Source organism: Rhipicephalus sanguineus, chromosome 10 (assembly GCF_013339695.2).
Source record: "Rhipicephalus sanguineus isolate Rsan-2018 chromosome 10, BIME_Rsan_1.4, whole genome shotgun sequence".
In the NCBI taxonomy this organism is placed as follows: domain Eukaryota; kingdom Metazoa; phylum Arthropoda; class Arachnida; order Ixodida; family Ixodidae; genus Rhipicephalus; species Rhipicephalus sanguineus.
This window is the reverse complement of record NC_051185.1, coordinates 41,384,307-41,398,802: the sequence shown is the minus strand read 5'-3', so window position 1 is coordinate 41,398,802 and position 14,496 is coordinate 41,384,307. Positions and strand designations below refer to the sequence as shown.

At 46.3% G+C, this 14,496-nt stretch overlaps 1 protein-coding gene across 1 annotated transcript; it reads right to left on the bottom strand.

Annotated features, from left to right (window-relative positions):
* Positions 1-220: 220 nt before the first annotated feature.
* Positions 221-4,685, bottom strand: LOC119371762 (uncharacterized). Its single transcript, XM_037642222.2, has 3 exons — positions 4,469-4,685; positions 2,434-2,705; positions 221-1,094 (listed from the first exon to the last, which is right to left on the bottom strand). The coding sequence occupies exons 1-3, from the start codon at positions 4,683-4,685 to the stop codon at positions 900-902; spliced, it is 684 nt and encodes a 227-aa protein (XP_037498150.1). The 3' UTR covers positions 221-899.
* Positions 4,686-14,496: the final 9,811 nt, after the last annotated feature.

Below are 14,496 nucleotides of genomic sequence, written 5' to 3'. Positions count from 1 at the left end.
TGTAGGTGTCACACACATTTTAGGATTATTTTGTTATAACATGAAACACATTTTGAATGAGTGTGACTTAGAGTGGTCAGTTGACAATGACATTGGTCATCAAACTGTTTGGCTGTGTTTGGTATAATGTTTTCATGCCACTTTGACACCACTCACGAGTGAATGGAATTCTGCACTTTTTTTTGAGCATTTTATGCATATATTTGCAACTGAACTGAACTTTGTTCATTCCGTTTTTCTACCATCAAGGGTTCCTACTAACTTTACACTCGTCGTGCTAGCATTGTTGTGTATCTTACACTGTGCTCGTGATACTTTGTGTGTTGTTTTGAATAACGTGTACTGTGTGCCGAGAAATTAATAAATCTGTTTAATGAATGATGACATGTGTTCGTTTGTTTTCATAAGCGAGAAAAGCCACCGGGCAACTTGTGAAAGTGTAAATATCTGTTGTTATCTCAGCTACTCACACACCAGAAAAAACAAAAAAGAAAAATTCTAGCAGAGCATCTGACCTTATTAGTAGACACACGCCGAGCCAAAAATGACCAGGCTTTTTAAACTGTAAACGCCGCATGCTTGTGCTTCTCAGTTCACTTTCCTCCCGACAGGCGTCGCGACAATCGCTAAGACCCAATGAGCTGTACCATTAAGGAGTGTCATTTTTGAGTCACTGTTTCTATACAACTTCGCAACAGGTGTTAATGGAAGCCGTACAGTTCTCCGATAGTAAACGTGGCTTTTGGTAAAGCGCTCGGTTGCCACGACAAGGCGACTGGGCTAGAGCGCCACACAGAAACCGCCATCATGGCGGTCGGCGCGAAGTCACGTGGGAACCCATTAGCATGGATTCTAGGCAAACGCTTTTAGGACGACGGGCTCAGACGTAGCGTCTGCTTTCAGCTTTCGGGCGACGCGTTTCCGTTGCGCACGACGAACGTCTTGCCACTCCAGGTCTCCTCGGGGAGACCCTTGGTGATGGAGACGTTGTCCTCAATCAGCACCTCGTTGATGGTCGGCATGCGGTCGACAGACACCACCGAGATCTTGCGGTGGCCCGCCCAGTAGGACGCCAGGCCCGAGTTGCGTCTCCGCTGCAAGGACGTCGCGTTTCGTTGCAGTTAATGGGCGAAAGCAATTGTGTGCAGCGAACTACTCGTAGGAAAACAGCGCACAAAAAAAACCTAGACAAGAAAGAGATTGAAGACGAGCAGCGCTGCACTCGCAACTGAACGTCTGTTGGAAAGAAATATCAACTGATAAGCACAAACCGCGCATGTCAAGAGAGGTCAACTTCAGAAGAAAATTTGTCATACGTTCATCGCTAAAAGAAATCTCTCTCTCTCTCTCTATTTTGTGCAACATCACTGAGGTTTTGCCAACACAACAATTTATTAATGAACGTATGACATAAATTTCTCTCCTTCCAATAAACTCTCAGTTGTGAGTGCAGCGCTGTGTGTCTCCTCTCTCTTTCTTGAGTGCGTTTTTTGTGGTGTTTTTTTTTCAGAAAATGAACACACACCAACTAGCCCAACTTGTCATTTTGTTATAACAACTCGTATACGGTGTAAGTGCAAAAGTGAATGCAGTCACAGAGCCTGGCGGTCGTGTGCGCGTAAAGAAACTGTGCGCTGTGAACTTTAAATGAGCAAACACGCTGGTGCAACTTTGTCTCTAAAATGAAGAAAGCAATGTGTCTTTATAACATCACAATAGATCACAAGGTTTAATGCAATAGTACACGTACTAGGGTGAAGTAAAATGCTCAACGACAACTTCGCGTGTTTCTCCTGTAAAGCGTGCACTACCTTGCGCTCGGGTGCACAAGGAGAAGCCTGATTTCAAGACTACCCTAAATGAGAATGATTGAAGTATATAAAAAAGTATTATTAATTCGTTCGGATTCGGAAGTACACTCCAGCAAAAAATGTTTAGTTTCTTTGTGGGCTATCGTATTTACTCGCGTACTACCCTCACTGGCTAATGCCGTATAGTTGTTGGCTAATGCACACTGTCAATGGAACTGAAGGTAATGCCAACACGTTTCTTTCCTGTCTATCACTTAATGGCCACTGAAATTTATTATTACTGCATAAGTCAACATGCTGGGTTGTAACGAGCAATGCGTGCAATGAATATATAATCTAGATTTATGGCTGATAATGCATGGTGTGGCATGGCGAAGAATGAACAAAAGTACAAGTTCGAAAGTACAAAACTTTCGTATTTTTTCTTCTTTTTATTTATTTATTATTTATTTTTGCGCGTCTTTATACGTCAAGTTTATTTTGCCTTCGGCAAAAAAGGACGCTACAGACACATAAAAGCTGCTAAGCACAGCGATTTGCCGCTTCGTTTGCACCAAAGGTGCGTGTATGTGTCCTTAATAACTATCCTAACCTCACGCCGCGGCGAAGTATACAAACTGACCCATGATCGCTTGTAGTGGACGAATCCGTAGCAGAGGTAGGCGACCAGCGCCACGAGCCCGCAAGCGAACACGATGAGAAGCAGCGGCTGGTAGAGCAGGCCCAGGAAGAGGCCCGCAAGGGAGACGCACAGGCTGAGGAACACGCACAGGCTCGCCTCGATGATGCGGTTCGAGAAGCGGCGGCCGTGATTTTTGCCCTGCTTCTTACCGACGCCGTTGGAGGCGCTGCCGGCGGTGACGCGACCGGAGCCGTTGGCCGAGGCATTCACGCCTGCGTAACCGATACGGCGGGAAATGAAGGAGTGGCTGTACCTCCTTTTATTGCACATCCTTAGCGCACCTTGTGAGGTACAATGATATTGAGGGCAGCTCACGTCATTTTGAGAATGTGGCAGTAAATCGCACTTATAGTTAGTGGAATAGACAATGTATCATGAACATATGCGCCAAGTATTAATCCTGTGAGAGAAACAAGGATAGGAGACAAGGTGAGCAATAATGGAAGTGGAATACTATTAACTATAAATATCGCAAATAATTTGATACGTTGACATGGAATACAAGATGGACCAATTGGCAGCACACCTAGTACTGTAATAAAAACGCCCTGCATTTTAGGCGCGAAGCACCTCATGCGCTCGGGCTGTCGGCGTCTCCTGTGGTCGTAGCCCGTCACGCTGTCTCCTGTCGTCGCCCGTCACGGTAAGGTAAGTGGCGAATAAGACGGCGCGTTCGCTCAGGAAAAGCTCGCGAGAACGCGCGCTCGTCCGCGATAGACAACGCCACGTGCGCTTCTCCGAGTGGCAAATAATAAGACGGCGCGTTGGCTCAAGAAAAAATGCTCTGATTCTGCAGTGGACGCTGCCTGCGATGGGCGCTGGACGCTGTCTGTAGCAATAGCAGTGAGAGGACAGCGTCCTCTCATTGCTATTGACGTGTCCCTATGGGAAGCACCGGTGCTTCGCACCTCCCCAGATTTCACGTTGGTGGAGCTGTTTTTCTTTTCTTTTTAGGGGCGAAGCTCCTTAAGGCGGCACCCATTCGTCCCTCGTAGTCGTAGTAGTGCGTAACCAGTCGTAACGCTAGTACCAGATCTTGACCTCCAAGGTGGTGCCGGTGGGAGATTTTTCCTGTGCGTTGTTGAACAATAAAAAATTCGCAGCGTGCGCGTTAACTAAAAGCCGAATTCTTCTGTCTCTCATTCCCCATTAGCAGCCATTGGCATGTTCCAGTAGGAAACGTTAGTAGAAGTGTAAGTGTTAGCTAAAAGCCGACTTCTTCTGTCTCTCATTCCCATTAGCAGCCATTGTTTACCTCCAAGGTAGTGCCTGGTGAGATTTCTCCTGTGCGTGATTAAACAATAAAAATTTTGTGCAAAACGCCGTTGATTGATGAAATAAACCAACGAAAGACGCCAGATGTTTTGTAAAAGCAAAACGAAAGAACGCCAGATGTTTCTAAAGCAAAACGAAAAGACGCCAGCTGCTTAACGAAAGACGCCAGATGTTTTCTAAAGCAATGGTTTTCTAAACAATGAAAATTCACAGCGTACATGTAAAATTAAAGTGAGCTGCAAGTCGTCACAACTCATCGAACCTTTAGTATAAACGCGCCCGATCTCACGTCGGTGATGATGTACTGGGCAGAATTCACGGAAGATTCACGGTTTACCGATGAACCTCCGCAGCTTCGCCCACTCATCATCATTCACTCCGTGGATATGCTGTGATTTTTCTTCTGCAGTACGTGCAGTAGAGAACGTCAACTTTAAGGAAGCTTACCGTCCTGGAGATGTCGTCAGAGAGACAAAACTAAATAAGAGATCGCGTTGCAACTTACCATTAAACAAAAAATAATGTTGGTTTGTTTTGAAACATTTTTTACGTGTTGTCTTCACAAGTACAGAAATACCACGGCTGCTGGCTTTCCTCGCTCTCCTTAATCCCCCATCACTCCCCCCCCCCCCCCCCCCCCCCACTCTACATCCTTGCCAATCTCACGCTCCCTCCCCTTTTCAGAACCTGTTTTACTCACCTACGACTATTTGACTCCCGAGGAAATGGTTGGTAGGATGAGCGCCGTGGACCTCCGTGAGCGGGTGCGAGATGGAGCCTCCGGGCCCTCCGTGGATGTTGTGATTGTGGTAGGTGGTCATTCCTCTACCGCCGTGCGTCTCGTTGTAGAATATTATGGGACTCGGTCTGAGGCTGCCCGGGGTTATGTGGGTCGCCGCCGTCTCCAGCGGAGTCATGTCTGGAACAGAATGTCTACCAATCAGGTACATTCCACCACGGGCTGGATTACAAACGATTTATTAAATGTTCGGAAAGCAGTAAATATAATCCTGATCAAATAAATCGCCGACCTGTGAACCGACAAGATCACTCAGTCAACTAATTAAAAAATTGTCGCCGTAGTAAACCGTCAGTCTTCCAAGTTCGTTACGTAGTACAGATATAAAATGACAGGTTATCTCTTAACAGCTAACGCTGATTTCATGTTAACACGAGGTAAGATCAAATCCAAACGGCGCATAAATATTATCGGCTAAACGTAACTAGACACAAGCTACGAAGTAGCTATGCGCATATGACTAGTGATATTGGGTACTTCCCGTCAAGTACGTGACAAAGTACACATACGTCATCAGATAAACTTTTGAAAGCTTACACCGTGATACCGTCGCAGAAGGCAGCTGGCGCGACTAAATTTCCGTCCGTCGCAGACCACGTAATGCGTCCGAAAACGACCGTAGCTACAAAACGTACTGCCGTACGTGGCTTCCAAATAACTACCATGCCGTGCGTTCACCTTCTATCGAAGCAGACGACGCGGCGAAAATCGTTTGCGTTTAGTACGAAGGCGTGGCGGGTTCTGGTCAGTCCACCCCCTTTCTCACTAGCTAGTGCTTCTGTGAGTTTACAAGAGAGCTATACGCGGAGAAGGTTAAAAAAAAGAGAGAGAGTTAAAAGAGAGTCAAAACGATCGATTCTGAGTCAAACGCTCCCTCTCTTCTCCACGTCTCCCGGAAAGGGAAGGATGAATGACCGCTGCGCACCTGTGTGATTCACTGGACTGCCTCGCATTGGACAATGAAAAAAAAATGAGAGAGAGTGCGCAGACAGTAGAAACCCGGTTGGTTCCAGCGCGTACTGTAACGAACTTCCGGGATATTTCCGCTTCCGTGGTCTCCGTTCGGCATTGCCGCTGTTATGGTACAGCATAAAAAGAGGAAGAAGGGACGCGGAAGCCGGGCGAAATGCTGCCACTCGGCATATATCGAACGCTTAAAGAAATCCCCGCCGTTCCTTCTCTCCTCTCCACCCAGGCAATGTCATTGACCGCGGCTCGGGCCGCAACGGAGGGACCTTGCCGACACGCATGAGTCGGCAGCGGTTCATTTCGAGGGCAATGTTTTCCTGGCCTTATTTTGCCCAATTTTCGCGACGGAGTGCAGTTGCTGTCGACGGTAATTTCTGACCGAAATAACCAAATAATTTATTTCCTAGATGATATAGACCAGATTCTTTTACACTCGCACACTCGTTTAGAGCAAGCGTACATAATCTTGACACCAGTGACGACCTGTCGGCGCGGTAGGCACAGGAGCTGTGGACATAATGACGTCACAGCTAATGGCGACCGAACGATGACGGCAAGGTGTGGGTTCGAGCTAGTTGGTACTCCATGATCAACACTTCTCGCGCAAAATTTGCGCCCGTCCGTGTCTTTTTCGTCCGTTGTCTGAGAAAATTTTGCGCAAGAAGTGTCGATGACGGCAAGCATGTGATAAGGAAAGGCCGGACGCTACCGTAGTCACTCGTTCCACCCGAGTCGAAGACCCCCGCCAAAGATGGCTGCCTCCTACGAACTGCGAAAGCTCTGGTGTGCAGCTGCTATGGCTAAAAAAAAATATGTGCACATTCAAGATTCGAAAATAGATTGCTACGCGACCTGCACGTCCTCAAACAAGGCATCGACAAATTATTGACGCTGCACGTAGACCGGAGGCATCAACAGGCCGCAAGCAAAAAGCACACCTGTCGACACATTGCCACACCTGCCGTTTCCGATACGTGGCCATCCAACGCGAAACCATCCTCGCCCATTACATTTTATGTCAGAAGCAATGTTGCTGACGGAGCTAAGTATTGGTGCGCGTTATTTGTCACATAACGTCTCGCACCATCGGCTTCGTTGCTTTGACAGATAACTTATTGTGGCGAAAGTGAACGCCGTGGTGATTGCATTCTGTTTCACATTATTATTCCTTCACAAAACGTGTTACAATAAATGATATTCCGGCAAACGTCTAACAGTAGGAGACTTCAACCGGATCTTTGCTTAACTGTTACACAATAAGCGGAATACAGAGTACGAAGCACAGTAAAGTAACAAGCGAAAGATAAGAAATGGGGTGAGAATACACACACGCACACACAAAAAAAGGCCACATACACAACGAAAGCTGCACACACAGCTAAAGCAGCGTTGTTTTCACGCTGGTTTTCCAAGTATGCATCGATTCCAACTCGTCCACCTTTCTACCTTGCCGCTAAAGCAGTTCGATCCATTTCCATTGCTCGAAACATGTTTATGCCATCGGCCAGCGTGCAGAATCGATTATTCGTTCGTAGCGCGTTTCAAGGTAGTAATGTCGCTGCGCGCAAGCGTTTATCACGTGATACTTTGTTTTGAAAGTCTCGCGCAGTTTCTTAACAGCCTGAAAAAAAAAATTAAAGAACTGCGGCACCTATCATGGAGGAAAGAAATTATCTGAACGTTTGTCATTAGGCTCTACATCATTGCTGAATATGTTAACTTTAGATAAGTACTTTAAGCTTGATTAGCCAATTACTGAAGCTCGTGGTGCAAAAATGCACTGATTAGCTCGAAGGTACAGGAAACAATACTACGTCGTTTTCCTGCTGATAGCGCACAGATTGATATTTTGCAGTCCACCCCGGTGGTTTAGCGGTTACGGTCCTCGGCTGGCGACCCGAAGGACGCGGGTTCGATCCCGGCTGCGGCGGTCGCACTTCTACGGAGGCGAAATGCTAGAGGCACGTGTGCTGTGCGATGTCAGTGCACGTTAAAGAAGGCCAGATGGTCAAAATTTCTGGAGCCCTCCACTACGGCGTCTCTCATAATCGTGATTTTGGGACGTAAAACCTCACATATTATTATTCTTCTTTTGTAGCTCGGGACGGCTTAACTGAAGCACTCTGTATAGCGCAATACGTAGAGTTATTAATGCCTCTACTGCAAGCGGAAAGTGTTTATTTCCGCTTGCCTGCTGTAAACCGAGCACTTCTTCTGTCCCTTGTCCCTTTTTGTGAGCGCTGCACAGTCCTAAGAAAGAAAGAAAGAAAGAAAGAAAGAAAGAAAGAAAGAAAGAAAGAAAGAAAGAAAGAAAGAAAGAAAGAAAGAAAGAAAGAAAGAAAGAAAGAAAGAAAGAAAATCTACCATGCACGTACCGACACCGGCAAGAGTGCTTCACTGCAAGCTTACCCTTATGCAGGTGAAGCACACAGACAGAAGCACTAGGACCAAGTATTTTTGTTTTTCTTTAATTATCCTTGTATTAACGTTGGTACGCTCTGTGTCGCAATTGTAATGAAAGATGAAAAGCGCGGAGAGCACGCAAAGCTCAGCAATACGTGCTCTAAACTTCTGTGGTTTCAGTCGGAGTAAGAATTAACAGATACAGGCGAAGCAATGTCATGTCAAAAAACAAAACGTAATTCAGTATGGATGCGGAACTCCCGGTGGTGATTTGCAGCGAAACAGCTATTTATTAATTTTTTTTTCTGTCTTGCTTTTCGCACTTTGCCACTGGCTTCGCCTTAGCTCTTTCGTCTCGGTGCCGGTTTACAGGTGAGCCGTAGAGCTTGGCGTCTGTCAATCATCGCCCTAGTGCAGGGGCACAGCCAGGACTTTATTTAGGGATTTAGGGAAGAGGGGGAGGTGGAAGGAAGAAACGAACTCTCCTTATGTATGTTTGTGTGTGTTTGTGTATGTATGCACATACATACATACATACATACGTACGTACGTACATACATACATACATACATACATACATACATACATACATGCATGCATGCATACATACATACATACATACATATATACATACATACATACATACATACCAGGGGCGTAGCCATAAATTTTTTTCGGGGGGGGGGTTTCAACCATACTTTATGTACGTTCGTGCGTGCGTTTGTATGTGTGCGTGCATATATACGCAAGCAAAACTGAAAAATTTAGGGGGGGGTTGAACCCCCCCCCCCCCTTGGCTACGCCCCTGATACATACATATACCGTGAACATTTTAAGGGGTTTCACCCCTCCGTAAGGCACTTTGATTACTCCAATGCTCTAGTGGCATGGAGGCGATCTCTGACTGCAGTTTTTACTCATGGTACAGCATAGGTGAAGTTACTGACAAATAAAACATCTGGCTGACACTCTGCAAGATCGGTGTTTAAATTTACTCGAGGCGCTGCACACTTTACCCGTTGTTTCTTTATCAACATTTTGCGAGTACCTTTACGGTTCCTGCCAAGGTCGGTGGCGTCAGCGGCGAATGTAAACTCGACAAGTGAGCCAGTAAGTTCTTTCATTGTAAACGTGAAAGCATCTAAATTTATGTAGCCTGAAGCCGCACTGACCGGAAGGATACTAATGGAGGACTCTCATTTCGTTTTGCCGGTGTCGCAGCAAATTAAACTTCTAGCTTTTTTTTGCCCACCGTAAGTAATGGTCAAGCATGACGAATTGCAACGCAATCTCAAGAGGCGGAAACCAAGGCGAGTACAGAAATAAAAAAAAGGAAAAATGATCAAAATCTAATAAAACAAAACGCCAGCCTGCTACTGAACCGTGAGGAGACACCGAAAAAATTGATTTCGATCGGAGAAGTACACGAAACATCATGTTCAGCGTGCGCGCGCGCGCACACACACACACACACACACACACACACACACACACACACACACACACACACACACACACACACACACACACACACACACACACACACACACACACACACACACACACACACGACGCCCCCTCCAAATACACCACGAGACATGAACACCGGCAAGGGTGCTTCATCGCAAGCAGTGTGTCACGCAGGAGAAGCACAGTACATGCTCCGCTTCTTTCAACGACACTATACTCTTCACAAGTGCAGCTTGTGCAGCGATCATTAAGTCATGCAGCACAAAACACCGTTGCCGATTTTAGCATGGTGGAAACAAAGAGGTTCCGATGTCAAGACACGACTGCATATATGTCACGTCAAGGCCGGAATCACCGAACACCCCAAGCCATCATCATCATCATGATAATCATCCCCCCCCCCCCCGCCCTTGTTGAATCACAAGGAAAGAGAGGGCGAAGTGATCAGAAGGAAAACGGGTGGTGGTGCTCTTATTACACCCAAATGCCATTTGATGGCGTTCATTTTGCTGACGTATTTCCGTGACGGAAATACGTCATGAAAGTCTTGGTGGACCCCGGCATAAAACAATTTCGTGTTAATAGAGGGGACCAGTGCGAAGTGCGGCGCTGGGTGCTTTATTAATGTTATAGGTCAGTTGTTGGGTCGGCATAAAAGAACCTTTTCCGAACTAAAATTTGGAAGAAAAAAATTCTCTAGGACGTACGGACATACATTCTCTAGGACAAAGGTCAATCAGGACGTACGAACTATCTAAACAAGCTATAATCAACACATTTGCAACGTTAATTATTCCTGGAGAATAGTGTACAGCTTTTGTGAAGTTTACCGTATTTGTTCCCCGAACTATTAGCACGGGGTAATGTCGACTAATTTTTGAATAAACGCTGCTATAGCAATGCAATAAAACAATGCACGTGTGCAAATGAGCTTCTGCTCCCTTCACGAAATTATTCGTTCTACGACCGTTCCTATTATGAATTCCACCGCAAATGTTTTTTTTTTCTTTTCGTACACATTGCGGACAAGCCGAACATTCCACTCTCTTCGTACGCAGTTTGCACGAAACAGTGGTTGATAATAGGATCAGTACCGAGGGACGGTGAGGGCCGCGTTACTCCTTGCATTTTACTCAGCAGGCTTGGTAATTTACAGTAGATCGTCGATCTCCTAGTCCATTAGCGTAACTGGTTAGTCGAGTTGGTACAGGTTGTGCTGAGTAGGGAAGTGTCAGCGAACAGAAAACAGAAAAGGAAACCTACCCTAAGGCAGGACCAAAATTATGTTCAATGTATGGCTGTAGTCGTAACCGAAACGCTGTTTAGATCGTTGCATCTTATTTACAGCAATGTCGCTGCAGAAGTGCACTAATAAGCAGGTCACGTTACATCTGATAAGACGAACCGGAATTTAGTGAACTGTAAATAACTTTTGTTTTTATCGTTGTATTAGCATTTCGCGCATTAGCGTAATGAATACCTCGCGACACGTGTTATCTGTTTCCAAATCAACTGCAGTACGTGAAAGGGATGCAGTCGTTGGGAAATAGAGTGGGTGTCGTGAAAAAAAAAGGACAAAAAAGAAAGGTGCCTAGAGGGGCTGCCAAATCTATCGCGCATTCTTTCGCAACTTTCCTGCGACCGCGATGAAAGATCTGGTGGAAATGAATAAGCAGGCTGTTGCAATACTGATAGGCCACTGACCTAAGAACCTCATTGTAGACTCGCTGTACCGGGCGTGTGAATGGTCTAGACAAATTTATTTTTTCTCTCTCTCTCTCTCTTTTACTCCCTCGAGATCATACGTAATTGAATTCCCACGTGCGAATACCGGACACGCAAATGCGTTTAGGCAAGATCTTTCATATTCCATAACGATTATTCGATAGATCTTTCATAGCGATTATTCGAATTGTTTGGCGTTTTGACGTGGTGTGCCCGTGGAAACAAAAATGACGAGAAACGCAATATCTCCTTATCAGAAAATTAATGTTCGATGCAGTTACAAATATTGGTTGACCTTATATGCGTCTTCTGTATTGCACCAGGTGCTATAGCCACATAGGCTATTGGCTCAACTATTCTGCACGCATGTCTTGAATCGAAATTAAAGCTAATCTTTAATTGATTGATTGATTGATTGATTGATTGATTGATTGATTGATTGATTGATTGATTGATTGATCATCCTGCTACCCACTGTTTGCTACCCACGTATAGGGTAGCAAACAGTCTCGTTACCCGCCCTGTCTTTCCTTCATTCCTCCATATCTCTCCCCCACCTTTTCGTCTCAAAACTGCACCGTCATCAATTATCTAGTTTACATAGTACTGCACAGAACTGACGCGAAAGTGTATGGCCTTAAGCCCCGTCTGGACAAATTGGTCCAGGGTCGTTCTTCTGTTGGCCCTCCCCACCGCACACAAACTGCGCACTCACGTCTCTTTCCGCACGGCTTCTCGCGACCGCGGGACGCGGGTTCTTTGGAGACGACACGACGTGCTCCGAGCAATAAGAGAGTCGCTCGGAGCGCGCACGGCTGCGCCACGCGACAGCAGTAACCCTCCCCCTCCCCCTCCTCCCGTCTCGAGAGTAATTAACTTTTCCATCAGCCCCCATCAAGCCTGCGCACTTCTCTCACGCAACTGGTCCGATCGACGGCGCGTGATGATGAAAACTGCCCCGGGACTCTGGGGGACACCGTGCTTATTTTGTGTAAGCTTGCGTGCGTGCGGCAAACACGTATTTCGCACCAGAGAGTTCCGGCGAGCTGAGAAACTATGGCAGCAACGTGAGTCTTCATTAAAGCCGATTTCGAAAACGCCGTTTTCAAAGCACCGGTAATCCGTCACGACTATAGATTCGGGTAGAGAGTGGACTCACGCAGCCCTGGTAAAAAGCGTACAAATAGAGAGGCGTTTGTCATCAAAGCGCTGGAGCGTTGCGGCACTGTCTGGTAGTAAATGGTGCAACGCTTTTAGGGCTCCTGCTGAAAGACCGTTCGCTGACAATACTGCTGTTGGATACACAGCCTAGCAAGCTAAGAAAGTCATATTGAATTGGGTGCGGTGTTGCCGAGCTATCGTACCTATAGAATCGCCCCAACGCCGGTTTCTATAAATAGAGTGACCTAGAAATAAAAAAATTTGCATTCGAAGTATCCGTTATGCACGTCTCACGTGCAAGAGAACTAGGTCACTTGAGGATGGGAAAGGAGGGTGAGGTTGGAAGAAACCCTATAAAGGGCGTAGTGATGTTCAGAGACACGTCTTCCTTCCCAAACAAAACCATGGTGTGGGGTCACGACGATAAGCAGCGAAAAGCGATGACCTGAATCACGTATTTTTTGAGCGGTCAGTGCTTGGGTGTGGCGCTCTCGGGGGTTAGTGTTCCGAACAAGGGCTCTCACGCAGCCTAGCACAGGGTACGACATCTTTAATTCACACAATAAGGAAAAGACGGGGCATTATGGGGACACGAAAATTGCGCGGTGAGGCTTCACTTTGCCTTCTTAAGTTCGCGCTCAAAACACACGCACGTGATCCGTCGAACCAGGCATTGTGCCAAACTTGAGCTGCTTCGCAGGTGGCAAAGAATATCCCTCTGTCACAGCTCTTGTCATACGCTCTAACAGCAGCAAACAAGATTTGTAGAGTAATAAAAATAACTTGTAGGGTTTTACGTCCCAAAACCACGATATGATTATCATTAGTGGAGAGCTCCGGAAATTTTGACCACCTGGGGTTCTTTAACGTGAACCTAAATCTAAGCACACGGGCCTCCACTGCCTCCATCGAAATGAGGTCGCCACGTCGGGGATTCAATTCCGCATCCTCCGGATCAGATTTGTAGAGTGGTACAGATAGATCGCCAAGGTACCCTGAGGTACAGCAGGATAACTTGGCGTTTCAGCACCGGTGTTTCAAGTGTCTGCGCGCTGTCTACACCACACGTATATATATTTCAACAGACCATGTCATCACGATGTGCGTATCATGCGGCTAGACCGACGGCACCGCACCCTAAATGCTACCATCTCACCGTGATACCACAATACTACGTAATAACATATAAGAACGAGCCGCTGTGGCATCAACTCTTGATCCCGCCATGGAAGGTCATCCACAGCGGCTCTGAACTCAGCTGCAGGGTGCGCTTCCCTATACAGTAACGTGAAAAAACATTATACTTTACTAAATAGCATGCATCCTACTAAACATTTCGCATAAATGAATACAGTTGCATTGTTTTTCTTAGGCAGCATTTATATGGGTGTCACAAGGGCACTTTCGATCGCGATCAAGCTTGATTGAGATCGATTATAATCGAAAAGTGCCTGCTGAGCGTTGAGTGATACTTCGGTTTTGGGTTGGTGGGGCTGGCAGCTTCGACATTCCACTGGTTCATTCGATCACCCACTCACTCGTGTACCCATTCATTTCACGCACTTTCTTAATTCACTCACACACTCACCCATCCCCTTACTCCACTCAATCACGTTATTCATTCACATCACTCACGCACATACTCACCCATTCACCTATGCCAATCACTCATTCTGTTTACTCACACACATTCACCCACTCACACGCATACTGACCGTGTAGACGTGGCGTGGGACCGCGCAGTGGTCCAGGGACCCGGGGGGTCCAAACACACTTGCAAATAAAGTTTTTTTCTCTCTCTCTCTCACCCGTTCCCTTACTCAACTCACTCCAGCTTTTCAATCCCATCACTCATACACATATTCACCGATTTACCTACTCCACTCACTCACACATATACTCACCCATTGCCTTACTCAATTAACTCATGCTATTCACTCACGTCGCTCATACACATACTCACTCATTTACCTATTCCACTCACTCACACACATACCCATACATTCCCTTACTCAACTCACTCATGCTATTCACTCCACTCACTCACATCAGCCGTGAGTGACATGCAGCCGTTCTTACGTAGGACAAACGGGTCGTTGTATAAACGACAGGCTTCGTGAGCACGCCAACAATGTAAAAAACAAAACGGGGGGATGACTTGCAATTCATTGCAATAATTGTGGCTGTATTCCGGAGTTTAA